The following is a 21,829-nucleotide window of genomic DNA, read 5'->3' as shown; positions in this document are numbered from 1 at the left end:
AAAAGAAAGATCAGTGATAAGACTTCCTCACCCAGTCTGGTCCCCGGTACTCCTGGCTGGTCCCCATCAAAGAACAGCTGTAGAAACTGAGACTTAAAGGCTGTGCCTGCCCCTTGATTGGCCATAGAATCTCTCCCTTCCCATTGGCTGGCGTGACTCTTGATTGACTAGTCTCAGAACGTGATGTGAAACTGTTTGGGCTTGTTTTCCACCTCAGGTGTGAAAAATCTTCCTTCATGCATCAGTGAATAATTCCTTCAGGGGTTGCTGACTCCTGGATACTCCCACAATGCTATTCATAGCTCTCTCTCTATAATATCATCACTGGGCTTCTGAACAATGTTCTCCCACTACCATTGAGGGATCATTTGGAGACTGGTAACAGGAACCTTCGGCTTGTCATCTGAATATCTGACTTCTCCTATACTGTTCGCTTCCCAAGGGAGACTATCTTATGCATCTTCTCACCTTTCATAGCAGCACCTAAAATGAAGCATTCATATATCAGGAAATCAATGAATATTCCCAAGTAACTAGCTCTAGATGGAAAGAGCAGAAGTTACAATTTGAAAATGCCTTTTTTTATTGTGATAAGAACACTTAACATGAGACCTATACTCTTACATGTTTGTTTTCAATACAGTAGTATTAACTATAGTCATGATTGTACAGCAGAATTCTAGAACTTAATCATCTGGCATAATCAAAAGTTTACACCCATTGGGGCTTCCCTGGTGGCGCAGTGGTTGAGAGTCCGCCTGCCGATGCAGGGGACGCGGGTTCGTGCCCCGGTCCGGGAGGATCCCACATGCCGCGGAGCGGCTGGGCCCGTGAGCCATGGCCGCTGAGCCTGCGCGTCCGGAGCCTGTGCTCCACAACGGGAGAGGCCACAACAGTGAGAGGCCCGCGTACCGCAAAAAAAAAAAAAAAAAGAGTAATAAAAAGGGTTTTATGGGATTCATTGGGGCTACAGTAAAACCCAACATCCTGGAGTGCCAGAGAACTTGCTGGTAATTATAATTCAGAGGAGAGCTCAGAATAACTAAATTTCTGCATTTCCTCCCTCAGTTGGAGATGATGTGGAACAGCAGTAGGTGCTGATCCCAGGAAGCTCCCTGTGTCCAGACACTGTGGGCTGAGTATCCATTAGTCAATCAGGAGAATACGACTTGTCTTCACCTAGCTCCCAATGTATTAGGAAGACAGAGGATAAAGCGATGAACAAACAAAAAAGTTCTTTTTATTTTGAGGTGAAGACAGGGAGTCAGTTATGGTGACAGGATGATCATCAGCTGATTATGAACAGGTGAAACCAAGCGGGCTGGAGCCTGAAGGAGCAAAACAACTGCAGTGGTGGACGAGGGGAATTCCCGGAAGACGGTGGCGTAGGAGTTGCCGTGATGAACCTAAGTGTGTTTCTTGTTTGTTACGGAAAGATTCAGCTGGCTCTCGAGGGAAAAGGGAGAGAGGCCGGCAGGCAAGTCGAAACGCCTGAGGTGCCCGCCTGTGAACGTTCTCCTCCCCCACATTCCTGCCGGTGGTAAGTGACAAAGTGAATGTTTATCACTGTAAAAAATCAACTTGGTGGGAATTGTCTGGCGGTCCAGTGGTTAGTTAGGACTCAGCGTTTTCACTGCCGAGGGGAGCTGAGACCTTGCAGGCCTCGCGACGCAGCCAAAAACAAACAAAACTCTTGGTATCACTGATTTATTTTTTCTATTTTTTGTCTTGTACCTCTTTTATTTACTTCTGTTCTGATCTTTATTTCCTTCCTTCTGCTAAGTTTGAGCTTAGTTTGTTCTTTTTATAGTTTTGTGAGGTATGTTAGATTGTTTGTTGAGGTTTTTTGTTGTGATTTTTGGGGTTTTTTTTTACAAAAAAATGTAGTCTGTATTTTTAAATTTCAGGAAAAAATTCAGACTTCTCATTATCAGTAATTAGAAACAATGCACGTAACGTACGGTTATCCTAATAATTGTAATATCTACAGAACCTTAATCTTATCTATAAAAAATGAGCATTAATATGCTTTTTCATTCTGGAATATTTGTCAGAAAACTAATTAGTTCAAGCAACTATACCCCAGTTAGAAAAAAAGAAAACTAATTAGTTCGTCTTGAAGAATGTTTTGTATTATTCTGACTAATTTGTGTTATGTTGAAAATCTACATTTAAAAAATGTGTTGTTGGAATTCCCTGGCGGTCCATTGGTTAGGACTCTGAGCTTCCACTGCAGGGGGCACAGGTTTGATCCCTGGTGGGGGAACTAAGATCCTTCAAGCCACGTGGTGCAGCCAAAAAAGAAAAATGTGTTGTTGAAAAAAAATCATAAATTTACTATATAACCAGTTTCGTATAGTGGTCAGTGGTGTCAAGAATATTCTTACTGTTATGCTATAGATCTCCAGGACTTTTTCATCTTACAAAATTAATCGTTATATGCTTTAGAAAAAGAAAAGTCTTTATTTTCTCTCTCTCCAGCCGCTGGTATCCACCATTTTTCTTTGATATTCTCTGTATGTGACCACTTTACATAACGTGTGTGTGTAATTCTAAAGCAATTTTTGTGTGTATGATGGGTGGGTTTATTTCACTTGCATATTGTCCTCAAGTTTCATCCACGTTGTTCCTTCCTTTAAAGGACTGAATAATATTCCATCGTGGGTAAACACCATACAGTATTATGTTTACTTATTCATCTGAAGATCAGCTTTGGGTTATTTCAGTTCTTCACTATTGTGAATAGTACTGATATGAACATGAGTTTGCAAATGTCTCTTCAAGTTTGCTATTATTTGGGGTATGTACCTAGAATTTGGATGACTTGGCCGTATGGTAGTTCTAGTTTCAATTTTTGTAGGATCTGCCACGTTTCCCATAGTGGTTGTTGCATTTTATAACCTTAGCAACAGTGCACAAGGTTTTATATTTCTCCCCATCCTCAAAAACAGTGGGTATTTTCTGTTTTTTTTTAATAGTAGTCGTGTTAATTTGTGTGAGGTGATACCTCATTTTGGTTTCTCTTTGCAATGCTCTAAAGATTAGTGCTGTTAAGCACCCTTTCATGTTCTGGTTGGATATTTGTATATCATCTTTAGAGAAATGTCTATTTGCTCATTTGTTAATCAGATTGTTTTTGGTTAAGTTACAGAAGTTCTTTATAAATTTTAGATATTAACACCTTATCAGATATGTGATTTGCAAGTATTTTCTCCCCTTCTGTAGGTTTTATTTCACCTTGTTGATTGTGTCCTTGGACTCAGAGCAGTTTTTAGTTGGATGGAGTCTCATTTGTCTATTTTTGCTTTTGTTGCCTGTGCTTTTCATGTCATATCCAAGAAATCATTGCTAAATCCAATGTCAAGAATTTTTCACCTATTATTTTCCTCTAGGAATTTGATAGTTTTGCATCTTACGTTTAGGCCTTTAATGTATTTTGAAATAATTTTTCTATATGGTGTGACATAATCATCCAGCTTCTTCATTTTCTATGTGGATATCCAACTGGCCCAACAATATTTGTTCAAGAGACTGTATTTCACCATTGAGACATATGGGCACCCTTGTCAAAAATAATTCTGATCATATATGCAAAAGGACTCTCCAATTTCTCCATTGATCTATATGTTTGTCTTCATATCAGTAGCACAATATTTTGATTAGTAATTTTTTGTTGTAAGTTTTGAAATCAGAAACTGTGAGATCTCAAAATTCGTTCTTTTGCAAGATTGTTTTGAGTATTGGTGGGGGGGGGGTCCCTTGAAATTCCTTATGAATTTTAATATAAATGTTTCTATTTCTGGAAGAAATATTGTTGGGGTTTTGATAGGGATTGCATTCAATCTGTAGATGTCAATACTACCCAAAGCTATCTTAACAATACTGAGTCCTCCAATCCATGAATACAGGATGTCTTTTCATATATTTGAGTATTCTTTAAATGTTTTCTTCATCACTGTTTTCTACTTTTCATCGTACAAGCGTTTCATTTCCTTGGTTTGGTTTATTCATCACTATTTTATTATTTTGATACCATAAATTAAATTCTTAATTTTCTTCACATATTGTTCATTTTAGGAAAATCTTCATTGTTCTGTTAATTTATAAAAGACATTCTCCTATTTAAGATCCTCCCATTTCCTGGGTCCAGAACACCAGTGCCTAGAGGTGACTGGTCTTCCCATTTTCCTTTCTCTTCCTTACCTTCCACTCTGCCTCTTGCTATACACCAGTGCCTACAGATGACCGGACTCTCTATTTTCTTTTCTCTTTCTTTCCTTCCACTCTGACCCCTCTGGCTGAGGCCCCATGCAGAGGAGGGAAAGACCTGGTCCACTCTGACCCTCGCCTCTGGGAGGTGAGACTTAACTGCCTAGATCTTACTTTTGTCTTAATGTAGGCATTTATCGCTATAAACCTGCCTCTTAGAGCAGCTTTTTTTTTTAATTGGAGTATAGTTGCTTTACAATTTTGTGTTAGTTTCTGCTGTATAGCAAAGTGAATCAGTTATACATATACATATATCCACTCTTTTTTAGATTTCCTTCCCATTTAGGTCACCACAGAGCACTGAGTAGAGATGTCTGTGATATACAGTAGGTTCTTGATGAATCCCATGACATTTAGTGTGTTGTATTTCCATTCATGTTTGTCTCAAGATATTTTTTTATTTCCTTTTGGATTTCTTCTTTGCAACATTAGTTGACCAGGAGTTTGTTGTTTAATTTCCACATATTTGTGAATGTTCCACATTTCCTGCTGTTAATTTCTACTTTTGTATCATTATGGTCAGAAGATACTTTATATGATTTTAATCTTCTTAAATCTGTTAAGTCTTGTAGTCTTGTTTTGGGACCCAACATGTGGTCTCTCCTGGTAAAAGTGCCCTCTGTGTGCTTGAGAAGTGTATGTATTGTGCTACTGTTGTGTGGAATGATCAGGATATGTCTGTTAGGTCCAGTTGGTTTAGAATGTCATTTATGTCAATGGTTCCTTCTTGATTTTCTGTCTAGATGACCTATGCAGTGTGGAAAATGGGGGTATTGCTCATATTTTTATCAAAATGAATAGAAAAGGGTCCTTTTATACTTGTTTAACCCAAGGCAGCAAGTGGAGAGAGAGAAATTTTAGTGAGATGAACTGTAATTCATTTTCAGGTGTCACAAAATAGTGTGAGTGTTGGAATATAACTAATTTCTTCTTTCCACTTTACTTGCTTTTTATTACCCACCATTTCCTTTTTGTTTTCTATATGATTAACTTATTGTGTAATGGAGGTTATCAACTAAATAATAATTTGGGTGTGACCCACCATATTAACTGACTTTCTAAATGACAAGTTGATATGACCTATGTAAACTGTAAAAATATATGTGTGTATGTGTTTCTGCTCTGACATCATTCACTCGTGTGTCCTGCACTTTCCCATCTCTAGAGAGTGTGCCCCTTTGATGCATCTAAGGACAGGTCATAGTTCTGCAGCATTTTCATGGGACTGTGACAGGCAGGGTCTCTCTTGGTTCCACACACAATTTTACTGGAAACAGAAATATTGAAGTTCCTCTTGGTTGATGCCAGATTCTCACAGTATTGTATCTTGAGAGTTCTTAAAAATTTAAACACCAATGAGTCCTTAGAGGAAAGCTTACAGAGAGATCACCATATCTGAGGGACATAGAAATAAAAGGGATAATGAATATCTGCAACTAACAAAAAATATCTCCTAAACTGTTCAGCTTGGAAGAAGAAAATGTGATGAGACTAGCAGAGTGGAAGGCAGGAAAAGAAGGAGGCTGAGGGCCTGAGAGCATCAACTGTTACCGTAGCAAAATTCCAACATCTATAGAATTGAAGTGATTACTGTTAGCCAAGATAAGCACAGGACCAGGACTGTGGGGAAAATTATTCTCATTATGGTGGTCTTAACAAATGACCCAGTTGTTTAGGCTTTTTATTAGAGCCTACATGTTCATCTCTGGGCTATGGGGTCCTGCGCTCCTATCATTTACTCCACCACACCATCAGGTGGATTATTAAACATTTATTTCTTCCATGCATTCAGTAAAAGCTAAGATAAGTGACAGGAGCAAGTTAAAGAAACAAAAATAGTGAAAGTCATATTGAAACTTCAGGGAAGAATCCCATCAAAAAGAATAAAATACCTAGGGGAAACCTACCTAAGAAGGTAAAAGACCTGTATTCTGAAAACTATAAGACACCATGAAAGAAACTGAAGATGACACAAAGAGACGGAAAGATAAGCCGTGTTCTTGGATTGGAAGAATCAGTATTGTCACATGACCATACTACCCAAGGCAATCTACAGATTGCCATAACTAAAAAAAACAAAAAAACAAAAAAACATCCCACATGCTGCAACGAAGATCCTGCATGCCACAACTAAGACCGGCACAGCCAAGTAAATAAATAAATAAATAAAATACTTTTTTAAAAGAACTGGAAACTTAAAAAAAAAAAAAAGGAATTCAGGCTTCTTTTATAATAAAAGGGGAGGGGGTGTGGCTTCTTGGTGCCAGCTAGACCCAGGAGGGAGTGTTATAATCCTTTGCTCTGGCAGCTGTCCATGTAGGTCAGGTCATATGTTCCTGTAAACCTCCAGCAAGATAAATGTTACTCTCTGTTCTGCAACTTTCTATCTCTGTGTGAATGAGAAGTGTTACAGCTTTAAAGGTCAAGCCTGGGAAGCAGAGCCGTGAGAAAGGGCGTTTATGTATATTTCAGGCTCTAGGCAACATTCTGTTACAAAGATGCAGAGCCCTCAGGAACTAAAGGAAGAGATCCAATATGGATTCAGGTTTGTTATTCTCTGTTAAAATCTTGCCAGCCATAAAGAAAAAGCCATTTTGAAGAAGTGATTGTGAACCACTGAGTATATTAGGAAATACTTCTGAGCAGGTTTAATTAATTTCGTGATCTAAACATAAAGAGAGTCTACATAAGTGAGCAGAAAGTATTGGAAATTAGCTCCATTTATTTCATGAAGATTAATATTGATTGCAAAAATTTCAGGTTAAAAATCTTTTTCTGTCCAAAATTATAATCTTCACCAACAGTCATAATATTCCAGATCTAATACAGAATGATAATGAAACAATATTTCATCCATATTGTTAAAAATAATTAAAGAAAGCACTTTAGATGGTAAACTTTAACGCTTAGTGAAACGGTCGGAGAACTGCAAAATCGGGCAGGAGGGGGAGGTTTTATAGAAGAAAGAGTAAAAAACAAGGAAGTAAAAAAAGGAAAATATCTGACTGGCTGGGGGCCACATAGTCAAGCTTTGTCTGGGGTGAGAGGAAACAAGGAAATTAGTGTCCAGAGCTGGCTTGGCACAGGGGAATTGGTTGACTGATACGCTGCATTTATAGTCAGTTGGAGCATTTACAGGGACATGAATGTTACTTAAATTTCAGTTTGCCAAGGTGGCACTCTAGATAGGAGAGGCTTCACCTTAGACCTAGAAAATTAACAATACTAATAAAAATAAAACCAGGGATAAATTGTTCTCTTTTGTTTGTGGTAAACTCCCTATGTCCTCAATAAAATTTCACTCGTTCAAAACATAAATCAAAATCTGATGGAATTAAGGAGGAGAGGTGGGAATGTGAATAAGGAGGGAGGAGAGACCATCTCCAGTAAAAGCCCCTGCAGGGGAATCTCACTCCAGAGCTGCGCGGTCAGTAGCTCATGGAGGCCACAGGAGAGCCTAGTGGACTTGAGGTGGTTCCAGTTTATGGAATTGCTTTTTTCTATCTCAGAATTCTACAAAAGGCAGATTTGAGAGAGCAAGGTCTGTAGAACGTAGTCCTTTATTAATTGAGCAAGTGTTGTCTGAGGTCAGCTCAATGCCAAGCTAAGTGTGTGCACTTAGTATACTATGCTCGGGGAGTCCTGGGCTGGCTTTGATTTTTTTATACACAGGCTAGAGAAATGACAGTGTCTTCATTTTCTTTAGTCATCATGGCTTGACAGTCTGCATAAGATGGTGAATACCCCCCTTTGACTTATTCAAACTCTCAGGTTCTGCAAAGTTTTTGCCACAGGTGGGTCCAGCTGGGGTGGTGGATGTATTTCTGAGTTTAGACCACCAATGTCCAGGAGAGATAGAACGTGACCCATTAATTACATGTCACTTGCTGCACACTAAAGAAAGTAAAAAGAAACTCTCAATTATTTTAATAGCTTAAATATTGTCATTTCAAGCTATAATCAATTCTGAAAAGATCTTAAGATAGTTTATATTCTCTCCATCTTAATACATCTTTGAAACCCAGTGTGTATGTTACACTCACAGTATCTCTCAGTTCAGATGAGCCCATTGCAGGAGATCAACAGCCACATGGGACTGGAGGCTTCCGCACTGGGCAGTCAGGATCTGGACCCTTTCACCAGCTCAGCTAAAAGACTTTTCTTTTTTTTTTACATCTTTATTGGAGTATAATTGCTTTACAATGGTGTGTTAGTTCCTGCTTTGTAACAAAGTGAATCAGCTATACGTATACATATGTCCCCATATCTCCTCCCTCTTGCGTCTCCCTCCCACCCTCCCTATCCCACCCCTCTAGGTGGTCACGAAGCACCGAGCTGATCTCCCTGTGCCATGTGGCTGCTTCCCACTAGCTAGTTGTTTTACATTTGGTAGTGTATATAAGTCCGTGCCACTCTCTCACTTCGTCCCAGCTTCCCCTTCCCCCTCCCCGTGTCCTCAGGTCCATTCTCTACGTCTGCGTCTTTATTCCTGTCCTGCCCCTAGGTTCTTCACAACCATTTTTTTTTACACTCCATATATATGTGTTAGCATATGGTATTTTTTTTTCTCTTTCTGACTTACTTCACTCTGTATGACACACTCTAGATCCATCCACCTCACTACAAATAACTCAATTTCATTTCTTTTTATGGCTGAGTAATATTCCATTGTATATATGTGCCACATCTTCTTTATCCATTCGTCTGTCAATGGACACTTAGGTTGCTTCCATGTCCTGGCTATTGTAAATAGAGCTGCGATGAACATTGTGGTATATGACTCTTTTTGAATTATGGTTTTCTCAGGGTATATGCCCAGTAGAGGGATTGCTGGATCATACGGTAATTCTATTTTTAGATTTTAGGGAACCTCCATACTGTTCTCCATAGTGGCTGTATCAATTTACATTCCCACCAACAGTGCAAGAGGGTTCCCTTTTCTCCACACCCTCTCCAGCATTTATTGTTTGTAGATTTTTTGATGATGGCCATTCTGACTGGTGTGAGGTGATACCTCATTGTAGTTTTGATTTGCATTTTTCTAATGATGAGTGATGTTGAGCATCCTTTCATGTGTTTGTTGGTCATCTGTATGTCTTCTTTGGAGAAATGTCTATTTAGGTCTTCTGTCCATTTTTTGATTGGGTTGTATTTTTTTTAATATTGAGCTGCGTGAGCTGCTTGTAAATTTTGGAGATTAATCCTTTGTCAGTTGCTTCATTTGCAAATATTTTCTCCCATTCTGAGCGCTGTCTTTTCATCTTGTTTATAGTTTCCTTTGCTGTGCAAAAGCTTTGAAGTTTCATTAGGTCTCATTTGTTTATTTCTGGTTTTTTGTTTTTTGTTTTGCGGTACGCGGGCCTCTCACTGTTGTGGCCTCTCCCGTTGCGGAGCACAGGCTCCGGACGCGCAGGCTCAGCGGCCATGGCTCACGGGCCCAGCCGCTCCGCGGCATGTGGGATCTTCCCGGACCGGGGCACGAACCCGTGTTCCCTGCATCGGCAGGCAGACTCTCAACCACTGCGCCACCAGGGAAGCCCTATTTCTGTTTTTATTTCCATTTCTCTAGGAGGTGGGTCAAAAAGGATCTTGCTGTGATTTATATCATAGAGTGTTCGGCCTATGTTTTCCTCTAAGAGTTTGATAGTGTCTGGCCTTACATTTAGGTCTTTAATCCATTTTAAGTTTATTTTTGGAAACACTTTTTAAATAGGATATTTTTCATTTTAAACTGATCTGAGGCAATAAATAGCAAGAGTTGTGAAACTCAAACTCATGGAAAAGATCAGCCTCCAGATCATATGCTGATGATCCCTGTGAACAAACTTTGGGACAGTTTGGAGAAGTGAGACCATGAAGGAAAATGCCCAACGGGAAACAGAGTGAAGGGGGCCCCTGGTGCCCTTTGAGTGTCCCCTCCCCCCATTTATGACTTTCATTCTAAATTTGGATTCTCCCACAGGGAACACAGAAACCTTCCCTGACCTCTGCTCAGCTGCTCGTGTAGATCTTCTCAGTAATTCCCAGGAGTTGTCACTAATCCCCAGACATGGATGAGGGCCATGAGCACTGGGGATAAGATTTGCTCCTCATTGGAGATGCCCCAGACTCTCCATGCAGACAGTGTCACCTCTACTACAGATGACATGATAACGGCACCTCTGTGGGGAGGTCGGGTCCAGGCACCCTGTCCCTATAACTGTGGCCCATCCTGATTGACACTTCCCTGCACAGAGCTCTGGAGCCAAGTCCAGGCAGATAAGTGCTTCCTTATGTTCAATCTCAGGGCAGAAAACAGGAGAGAAGGGCTCTCCAACAGGAGAGGAACTCAGAGCTGTATTGTTAGCACCATTAGGCAGGACACTGCTTACCCTGCCTTGTCGTGAGGTGCCCCATTCATGCCCTGGCTGGGCAGGTAGAAGTTGAAAATATATTGTGTATGTTTCAGAGTGGTACCAGGGTCATGAGGTTCCCTGAAAGTCCTTGTACCCTGAAGCCCCTAATGATGAGGGAATGAGGGATGGGGTCACTTTGGAATTTGTGCCAAGCCATTCAAAGTCACTGAGATCCTCAACCATGTATCAAAGGGTCCACTGATTTTTCAGACCTAACAGATTAGCTTTGGTGTGAATATAAAAGGACACATGGATGTGCAGAGTTTGGGTTGGGACTTAAAAGTCCTGAAACATGGGGCTTCCCTGGTGGCGCAGTGGTTGAGAGTCCGCCTGCCGATGCAGGGCACGAGGGTTCATGCCCTGGTCCGGGAGGATCCCACATGCCGCGGAGCGGCTGGGCCCGTGAGCCATGGCCGCTGAGACTGCGCGTCCGGAGCCTGTGCTCCGCAATGGGAGAGGCCACAACAGTGAGAGGCCCGCGTAGAGCAAACAAAAACAAAACAAACAAAAAAAAACTAGTCCATTTGTTTTAGGATTAATCATGATGGCAGTGTTCTATTAACTTCAACCCTAATTCCAATTCTTATCATCAATAGACAGAATACTCGAGATCTAAACTAGAATGATAATATGGCAAAATCTGGTTCATATTAGTTTAAAAATAACACTTTCAAGATACAATTATCTCTTGTGTGTGTTAATCTCTTTATGACTGGAGGGGAAAAAAATCTCACTAATGCCAGAATTAAATCACAACCTGATTGGATTAATGAAGAAAGGCAGGATGGGAGTGAGATGGGAGGGGCCGCCTCTAAGAAAAATCCCCTTTCGGTAGATCTCACTCTGGAACTGAGCTGTCAGGGGAAGCAGCTGGACCTAGTTGAGCAGAGGTGAGCCTGTCTTATGGGATTTTGTTTTTACTTCTCAATTTTCTACAAAAGGCAAATATAAGAAAGCAAGGTGGGCTTCCCCAGTGGCACAGTGGTTGAGAGTCCGCCTGCCGATGCAGGGGACACGGGTTCGTGCCCCGGTCCGGGAAGATCCCACATGCCGTGGAGCGGCTGGGCCCATGAGCCATGGCCGCTGAGCCTGCGCTCTGCAACAGGAGAGGCCACAACAGTGAGAGGCCCACATACCGCAAAAAAAAAAAAAAAAAAAATTTAGGGCTTCCCTGGTGGCGCAGTGGTTGGGAGTCCGCCTGCCGATGCGGGGGGCATGGGTTCGTGCCCCGGTCTGGGGGGGTCCCGCGTGCCGCGGAGCGGCTGGGCCCGTGGGCCGTGGCCGCTGGGCCTGCGCGTCCGGAGCCTGTGCTCCGCGGCGGGAGAGGCCACAGCGGTGAGAGGCCTGCGTACCGCAAAAAAAAAAAAAAAAAAAATTTAGAATTATATGTTCTAGTTCTGTGAAAAGTATCAAGGGTATTTTATAAAGATTTCATTAAATCTGTAGGTTGCATTTAGTAATATGGCCATTTTAATAATATTAATTCTTGCAGTCCAAGAGCTTTGGATATCTTGCCATTCCTTTGAATCACATTCAGTTTCCTTCATCACTGTTTTATAGTTTTCAGAGTATAGGTCTGTCACCTCCTTAGTTAAGATTATTCCCAGATGTTTTGTTTTGCTGTTAATAATTCTTTTTTTCTTTCTTTTTTTAATTGAAGTATAGTTGATTTACAGTGTTGTGTTAGTTTCATGTGTGCAGCAAAGTGATTCAGTTATACATATGTATATATCTATTTTTTTCAGATCCTTTTCCCTTATAGGTTATTACAGAATATTGAGTAGAGTTCCCTGTGCTATGCAGTAGGTCCTTGTTGGTTATCTATTTTATATATAGTAGTGTGTATATGTTGATCCCAAATTCCTAATTTATCCCTATCCCCCTTCCCCTTTGATAACCATAAGTTTGTTTTCTATGCCTGTGTGTCTATTTCTATTTTGTATATAAGTTCATTTATACTATTTTTCCCCCAAGTATTTTTTGATGGATTTTAAATGGGATTGTTTTTTTACTTCCTCTTCCTGATAGTTCATTATTAGTGTATAAACACACAACAGATTCCTGTATATTAATCTTGTATCCTACAACCTTGCTGAATTCATATTAGTTTCGAGGTGGAGACTTTGTTTCTTTATACAGAATATCATGTCATCTGCAAATCGTGGCAGCTTAACTACTTTCCTGCCAATTTGGATGCCTTTTATTTCTTTTTCCTGTCTAATTGCTGTGGCTAGGACTACCAATACTATGATAAATAGAGTGGTAAGAGCGGGCGTCCTTGTCTTTTTCCTGAATTTAGAGGAAAGGCTTTCAGCTTTTCACCACTGAGTATTATGTTGGGTGTAGATTGGTTGTAAATGAGCTTTATTATGTGAGATATGTTCCCTCTATAGCCTCTTGATAAGGGTTTTTATCAGGAACAGATGTTGAATTTTGTGGAATGCTTTTTCTGCATCTATTGAGATGATCATGTGATTTTTATCTTCCTTACAATCAACTTTTTAAAGTTCTCAAGGAGATCGCTTATGTTGTCTTTTTCTAATCATATCTTCCAAACTGAGTGTGCATCTGACACTTACAACACCTTTCAATACGGATGAGCCCCACCTCAGGTGCTCAGTAGCCATACATGTTTGGTGGACACCATATCTGACAGCTCAAGTGTAGTATAAACCCTCTCACCATCTAAATTATACCCCAAGGATGAATTATGTCCTTCATTCCAAACAGCATTTCAAAAATCAGAACTTTGGGGCTATGAGTCATTTATATTTGTACTTATGTTATGTCTTCATTACGTAGCAATAATGGTTTCAAATCACTATGCATGTAAAGATAAAAGTGACCCAGGGAATAGTATCGATTCAACTCATGGAAATTCCAATCTCATGCACATTTTTCCCATAGAGGACCCATGGCTGAACACTTTAAGGAAGCAAGTAAATGTATGGTTTGCCTGAATTATCTTGAAAACCCCATGTACCTGAAATGTGGATATGTCTGCTGCTTCCAGTGCTTCGATTCACTGCAGAAGGAGGCTGATGGGGAGGGTTTATTGTGCCCCAACTGCTCTATGGTCTCACAGAAGAATGACCTCAGGCGCGCTCTCAAGCTCGGAGCTCTGGTTTCAAAGGTTAAGGATTTAGAGCCCCAGCTGAGAGCTGTTCTCCAGATGAACCCAAGGATGCGTAAGTTCCAAGGTAAGACATCTATACAAACTGCCCTCAACCCATAAAGGGCCCTGGAAAAAGCACCTTTTCAAAAGCTCTCCACTAAATAAGGGCACTAGCTGAATTCTGGCACCTGAAATTTCTATTCTTTCCAGGAAACCGTTGTTCTCACCTGTAAGTATAGATAAGAACTATCTGTTGACTTTTTTAAAATTTTTACTGGAGTATAGTTGATTTACAGTGTTGTGTTAGTTTCAGGTGTACAGCAAAGTGAATCAGTTATACATATATCCACTCTTTTTTAGATTCTTTTCCCATATAGGTCATTACAGAGTATTGAGTAGAGTTCCCTGTGCTATACAGTAGGTCCTTATTAGTTATCTGTTTTATATATAGTCGTGTGTATGTGTCAATCCCAATCTCCCAATTTATCCCTCCCCCACTTCCCCCTATCTGTAGATTTTTAAGAAAAGATAATATTTAGGCCATGCCCTAGTCCTGTGCTATCCAATATTAGATACATTGGGATATTCCCAGTGGCCACTGGCAGCTTCTGATCACTTGAAACGTGGCGATTGCCACAAGTAGGAATCAGATTTGGATAGATTGGAGGATACGGAATGTATTAAAATCAATTATACCTGATTGTTATTTTTAAACATGAAAGAAACTTTGAAATCCACACGGGGCTCTCATTGCATTCCTTTGGGCGGCACTGCAACACAGTATGGTTTTTCAAATTTGAGGATGTGTACATTCCCTGACCGTCCGGTTTCCGTGTAGGTTCTCCTTGGGCTCTGGGCCGACCGAAGACTCCGGGTGTCTGACTGGAGCTCCGGTGGCGCCGATAGTTCAGGTTCACGGCCCACACTTGGAGTACCAGGCCCCTGCATCTAGGGAATCTGAACTCTTCAGGCAGCGAGGCCCAGAGATGTGCACTATCTAAAAGCCCCAGGTGATTCTATGCACCGTGAGTGTGGACAAGGAGTACTTAGAGCACAAGCCCCGCAGGGGAAAGGATGGTGAAAGTGCACGTGGTCGTGACTGTAGGTTTCAGTCCTGTTGCCGAGTCTGGACCTGAGCACTGCAGCACGTGCTTCACTCCCTGACCTGGACCTAAGATGCCTGATTCAGGCTCAGAATTCTGAGCAAAGGGGAATTATCACAGCTTAGCTGCGTGTCTAATTCGGAATGCTAGGACCCAGGTTCATTGGAGAGTGCCACAATCTCATCTGTCACCCATTCCCTGCCTCCTGTGATGGGTCCTTGGGTGTGAATGGGGTGTGATGATTGTGCGATGATACACATTCCAGCCAGCGGTGTCATCGGGAAAGTAACCACTTGTTTTACTTCTTGAGTGAGTTTCCGTTTTGCTCCATGCAAACCTGTATTTATGATGGTGAAACCTGTCACAGAAACTTGACAAGCCTTCACAAGTTCTCTCCAATGGTCAGGAAGTCTGAGCACCTCCCAAAGAACCATGTTATAGGGGAGCCAAGTGAAGTCATTGGCCTTTGGTCCAGAGGGTTTATTTCTGAGGCTCCTGTGGCTCTATGCACATGGTCACATTAGGACAGGCAGGTCTATGCACCCATCCTCATCACAGGGTTAGTCGGAGATGTTGCCAAAGCACATAGTACTTCTCCAGTTTACCTGGCCCGTGAGCACTGCCCCATCCATTTCTGGGTCTAAGTTGCTACAAGATCCCAGCACATCCTTACCCATGTCTATGGGAATCCCTTCCTCTATCTTGACTTCCAGAGTTAACCCATCTCATCCAAAGACTCCTAGCATGTTTTCTTTATATTTTTCTATAGCTCCAGAGAATGAAAAAGAACTGAAATGCAACTGCCTATTTGCCTATTCGACAACTCTAAACAAAGAAAGTAGATGCAAAAAGAAGAAAAAAGAAAAAAATACCTTACTATTTCAAAACTACTCTGCAACATGTAAAATCACCATCATTCAAATGTATATTTGATGTCTATATTTTGACAGAGTCTGTGTCAAGTGGAAATTTTTGAGAAAAATCCACACCCATGGACTCTTTTTTTCATGTATATCGTGTACTGAAGAGAAGAAATAATATTTTAATCAAATAATCCAATTAATGTAAAGAAAACACCAGTATGAATCAGAAAGACTAGTTCCATTTTAATCATTCATTCTACATGGAATTGGATCTAATCCAGGTCAGGGAATCTTCCCCAGGAACCTTCTGCTTAGGAAAGAAGTGTAGAGTTAAAGAAGTGAAAGTGAATGAAACATATGGGACTTTTCAGAAGCCATGGATTGTAGTGTCTGGTGTATGTACTTGCTTATTTTTCTTTCCACAGTGGATGTGACCTTGGATGTTGACACAGCCAACAAGTACCTCATCATTTCTGAGGACCTGAAAACTGTCCGTTGTGGGTTTTTCAAGCAGAAGAAGAGGTCCCGACCTGAGAGATTCAGCCGTACAACTTGTGTCCTGGGATTCCCTCTGTTCACTTCTGACCGCCATTACTGGGAGGTGGACTTGGGGTCCAGCCAAGAATGGGATGTGGGTGTTTGCAAAGAATCTGTGCGTCGACGAGGGAAGACTCAACTGGCTCCAGATCTTGGCTTCTGGACTGTGAGTTTGAGAAATGGAGATGTCTTCTCTGCCCACACTGTGCCTTCCACTGTTCTCAAGGTGAGCCCCAGGTTACATCGAGTGGGGATTTTCCTGGATATGAATATTGGGATTGTTTCCTTTTATCACGTTGGTGATGGATCCCATATTTTTACATTCACTAAAGTTTCTGCTGGGGAGCCACTGCGTCCATTTTTTTCTCCTGCATATCCGACTGAGGATGATCAAAGCTTCCTGAGAATCTGTCCTTTGATGAGTCTAGGCACTGACGGTCCTCTGTGGAATCCAGGGCAAAGCAAATGAAACTCTGACTATGGAAACATGGATAGGAAATTCTTGTGTACACATAGCTGTGAATGGGAATGTTCCTGTTTGCTACACATATGGTACAAAAGTGTAGCAGAAGATTATGGAACAATTCATGAATCATTAACACAAATTGTATTAGGGAAAATTACATTTCCAGAATTAGTGTTATAGACTTGTTTATTTCTATTCCAATTATTATGTTCTTTCAGATCAATTTCCAAATGTTTTCTTTTAATTTCTTGTAAGCTTAACTTAGTGCATGATGGAGATTATAAACTAAATAAAGTTCATTTGTGACTCTACAGATGCATTTTTCTACATATTATGGAAATAAGACATGTTTCAACAGTAAAAAAAAAAAAAAGCGTGCACGTATTCGGTTTCACTAAACAACTGAAAAACACACATTCATTTCAAGTGCACCTTGAACTCTACAGGCCGTATTCCATCTCTGTTGGACATTGCCTGTCGTGCTCAAACCCTTCTACCCCCAGCTGGACCCATCTGGCTGTGGCAGGAGGCCTTGCAGAACCTGAGAAGTTGATTTAGTCAACGGGGGACATTCACCATCTTATGCAACATGTGAAGCCATGACGATAAAGAAAATGAAACCCTGTCATTTCTCCAGCTTTTGTGTAAAAATCAAAGTCAGTTTACTTCTCTCAGGACAGAGTATTCAGTCCATTGCCCCTAAATGCACACACACTGCCTGGTGCAGAGATGGCCTCAGACAACACTTGCTGAATTAATAAACATCTCCGTTCTGCAGACCTTGTCTCTCACATATGCCTTTTGGAGAAATCTGAGACGTGAAGAAGAAATTCCATCAAAGTGGACTCACCTCAAGTCCACTAGGCTCTCCTGCGGCCTCCACCTGCTTCCACTGACCGCACAGCTCTGGAGTGAGATTCCCCTGCAGGGGCTTTTATTGGAGATGGTTCCCATTTCCTCCTTATTCACATTCCACCTCCCCTTCTTTAATCCAGTCAAATTTTGATTTATTTCTGGAATATGTGAGATTTTATTGAAGATAGGGAGGTGACCACAAACAAAGGACAGCAATTTATCCTGAGAGTCATTTTAGTTTTGTTAATAGTGTTGAAATCACTTTCTAGGTCTTAGATGGACCTGCTCCTACTTAGTGGTACCAGGTCAGCAAACTGAATCTAATGTAATTCTTGTTTCCCTGTAAGTGCTCCACTGTATCATAAACAGAATGTATCCAGTCAGCCCATCTCTAACAGCCAAGCCACCTCTGGATGCTGTACTTATTTCCTTGCTTCTTTTCGCCCAAACAACCTTTTGTATGTGGCCCCAGCCAATTAAATATCTTCTATTTTTTACTTCCTTGGTTTTTATTCTTTTCTATTAAAGCCTCCTGCTCCTTCTGCCCTATTTTGCAATTCTTCGAATAGGGACTGTTTCAAAAATGTTAACGCTTATAACCTAAAATACTTCCTTTAATCATTTTTTTTAATAAATTTATTTATTTATTTACTTTTTGGCTGTGTTGGGTCTTCATTTCTGTGTGAGGGCTTTCTCCAGTTGCGGAGAGCGGGGCCCACTCTTCATCGCAGTGCGCAGACCTCTCACTGTCGTGGCCTCTCCTGTTGCGGAGCACAGGCTCCAGATGCGCAGGCTCAGTAGTTGTGGCTCACGGGCTTAGTTGCTCCGCGGCATGTGGGATCTTCCCAGACCAGGGCTCGAACCCGTGTCCCCTGCATTGGCAGGCAGATTCTTAACCACTGTGCCACCAGAGAAGCCCCCTTCCTTTAATCATTTTTAACCGTATAGATGAAATATTGTTTTACTCTCATTCTGAGATAGATCGGGACTATTATGACTGTTGATGACATTTGGACAAGGAAGGAAATTTTGACACCTGCTACAAAATGGGTAAACCTTGAACATATTATGCTAAGTGAAATGGAGCCCATCTAAAAAGAAAAATACACTATGATTCCATTTATAAGACACTTAAAGTGTCCACTTTATAAAGACAAAGAATGGTGGTTGCCAGGGCCTGGGAATAGGTGCTAAAACAGTTATTGTTTAATGGGTACAGAGTTTCAGTTTTACAAACAAGAAGAATTCTGGAGGTAGAGTATAGTGATGATTATACCACAACATGAATGTAGTTAATACCATTGGATTGTACACTTAAAATGGTTAAGGTGATAAATTTCATGTTTTGTGTATTTTGCTATGATTCTTTAAAAATAAAAAAAACTGAATAAAATTAATAGTGGTGTGTGCAGCAATATGAAGCATTTCAACCTACGTGTAATTGGAGTCATGGAAGTTGTAGTGAAAGAGAAAAGGACAGAGAAGTACCTGCTCAAAACTTCCCAATTTGGGCCAAAAAAAAAATATCAATCTACTACTCCAAGAAGCTCAAGAAACCCTACGTACAAAAGCAAAGAAAACCATACCTAGACATTATCATACTCAAACTACTAAAGGCCAAAGGTAAAGAGAAAATCTTAAATGCTGCAAGAGAATGAGGACATATTTATAAGGTTGCATCTCTAAAACTACCAAAATTGACATTTGGGGCTAGAATACTTTTTGTGATGAGAGCTGGCCAGTGCCTTTCATGTTACTTTGCAAGGTTCTGGGCTCCACCCTCTTATTCTCTCTTATTCTCCTGTTAACATCTACAGCGTCTGTAGTGATGTCTCTTCTGCATTCCTCCTACTACAGGTAATGTGTTCTCTCTCTCCCCCACCTCTTTCTTACTGCAAATAAAAGTTTATCCATTTCCTTGATCTTGTGGAACCCAACATTGTCTTGATTTCACCTCATATTTCTCAATCCCCTATTTTATTGATTGCCATCGTGGTTTTCTGTTTTTTAATTAATTAATTTAATTTATTTATTTTTGGCTGTGTTGGGGTTTTGCTGCTGCACGTGGGCTTTCTCTAGTTGCATCCAGCGTGGGCTACTCTTCGTTGAGGTGTGCAGGCTTCTCACTGTGGTGGCTTCTCTTGTTGAGGAGCACGGGCTCTAGGCGCTCAGCCTTCAGTAGTTGTGGCATGCAAGCTCAGTAGTTGTGGCTCGTGGGCTCTAGAGCGCAGGCTCAGTAGTTGTGGTGCGTGAGCTTTGTTGCTCCGTGTCATGTGGGATCTTCTCAGACCAGGGATCAAACCCATGTCCCCTGCATTGTCAGGCAGATTCTCAACCACTGCGCCACCAGGAAAGCCCCGCCATCATGTTTTTTATTACTTCTTTACTTCTATATCTTCTGAAGGTGAATCGCTCTTAGTGTACTAACTTAAAGTAGATGCTTCTATAACTGATCATGGTACTTTCATCCTTGCTAATACAAATATTTAGTGTTCTATATTTACCTCTAACATGTGCATCTACACATTTTGATAAGTTGTGCTTTTATTTCCATTCAGTTCATGATATTTTCTAATTTTCTTATTTCATCTTTGCTCTCTATTTAGAAGTGTGTTGTTTCACTGTCACATATGTGGAGATTTCCCAGATTTCTTTCTGTTTCTGATATCTAATTTAATTCTGTTGCCATTAGAGAACATGTATAGAGAATGTGTATATTATACCAGTTTTATAATTAATGAGTCTTTCTTCTGGACCTATATATTTTCCTGGTTCAAAATTTACATGTAGCCACATTAACAAAAGTGAAAAGAAACTGTGTCAATTATTTTAACATTATAAACATTGCCATTTCAAACTATAATCAGTTCTGAAAAGTTCTTGACAAGATAGGTTACTACCTCTCTATATTAACACATGTTTGAAATCCAGTGTGTATTTTATAATCAAAGCATCTCTCAGATGAATGCATTTCAAGTGCTCAGTAGCCACATGGGACTGAAGCTACCAAACTGGACAGCCAAAATCTAGACCCTTTCACCAGCTCAGTGAAAAGTCGTATGATGAATCATGTCTTTCAACTAATCAGCATTTAAAATATCAGAACCAGGACCAGGAGTATCTCTGTTTGTATCTTCATTACCTAGTGCTAGGGATGGCACACAATAGGTCCACAGTAACTCGATGTGTCTAAATGGGTGGGGACAGATTCTGAGGATGAATAATCATTCAACACATTAAATCATCATCATGAACATTTTCCCCAAGCAGAGAGGAAGAGCTGAACACTTTAAAGAAGCAGTAGCTGTCCTATCTGCCTGACTTATCTTTTAAAATCCAGGTACCTGAAATGTGGACATGTCTGCTGCCCCAGTACATCAATTCACGGCAGAAGGAGCACAATGGGGAGGATTAATTGTGCTCCTTCTGCTCTGTGGTCTCTAAGAAGAATGAAATCAGACCTATTTCCCAGCTGAGAGAGCTGGTACCCAAGAACCAATTATCAACTGAAATTTCCAACAACAACTGATAATTCCAGTGATCAATTTAATGCATTCTAATGTTATCTCTCTATATTTTCTAATAAATGCTTTTTCTTAACCCCTCCCTGTATGTCCAGAAATGATTCTGTTTGGCAGTAATTGCCCAGAACACAGGGAGAGGCTGTTGGTCCAACAAGACACTCAAGGAGGGAGATCCATGTGTGTCTTAGAACAAATTACAGTCTCCTTGCAGAGTCATGTGGACACAACAGAGACCTGGGGATTTTGAGGAGGGAAACACTGGCTTCAAAGGAGGTATTTTCCAGATTAAACAGACCTGAGACCATAAATATCAAAGGTTGTGGAACTTAAACTCAGGGGAAAGTCCAGCCTTCAGATCATATGTTGATGATCATGGTGAACAGACTTTGGAACAGTTTGGAAAACTGAGACTATGAAGGAAAATGCCCAATGGGAAAAATAGTGAAGGGAGCCCGTGGTGCACTTTGAGTGTCCCCTCCCCCCAATTATGACTTTCATTCTAAATTTGGATTCTCCCACAAGGAACACAGAAACCTTCCCTGACCTCTGCTCAGCTGCTCATGTAGATCTTCTCAGTAATTACCAGGAGTTGTCACTAATCCCCAGACGTGGATGAGGGCCATGAGCACTGGGGATAAGATTTGCTCCTCATTGGAGATGCCCCAGACTCTCCATGCAGACAGTGTCACCTCTACTACAGAT

The 21,829-nt window shown here is 40.9% G+C and overlaps 1 protein-coding gene across 2 annotated transcripts; it reads left to right on the top strand.

The window, feature by feature from the left end:
• Positions 1 to 1,451: 1,451 nt before the first annotated feature.
• On the top strand, positions 1,452 to 16,751 carry RFPL4A (ret finger protein like 4A; the record flags this gene model as incomplete). 2 transcript variants are annotated; one of them, XM_082605786.1, is made up of 3 exons in its annotated part: positions 1,452 to 1,540; positions 13,572 to 13,864; positions 16,171 to 16,751. In XM_082605786.1, exons 2-3 carry the CDS (start codon positions 13,579 to 13,581, stop codon positions 16,749 to 16,751), a joined length of 867 nt encoding a protein of 288 aa, XP_082461912.1. In that variant the 5' UTR covers positions 1,452 to 1,540; positions 13,572 to 13,578. The 2 variants fall into 2 exon arrangements, with proteins under 2 accessions (XP_082461912.1, XP_082461911.1); XM_082605785.1 differs by lacking the exon at positions 1,452 to 1,540 and having other exon boundaries at positions 13,462 to 13,864.
• Between the last annotated feature and the right edge of the window lie 5,078 nt (positions 16,752 to 21,829).

This window comes from Mesoplodon mirus, assembly GCF_964341445.2.
Source record: "Mesoplodon mirus genome assembly, chromosome: 19".
Lineage (NCBI taxonomy): Eukaryota > Metazoa > Chordata > Mammalia > Artiodactyla > Ziphiidae > Mesoplodon > Mesoplodon mirus.
This window is presented reverse-complemented; position numbering and strand designations above follow the sequence as displayed.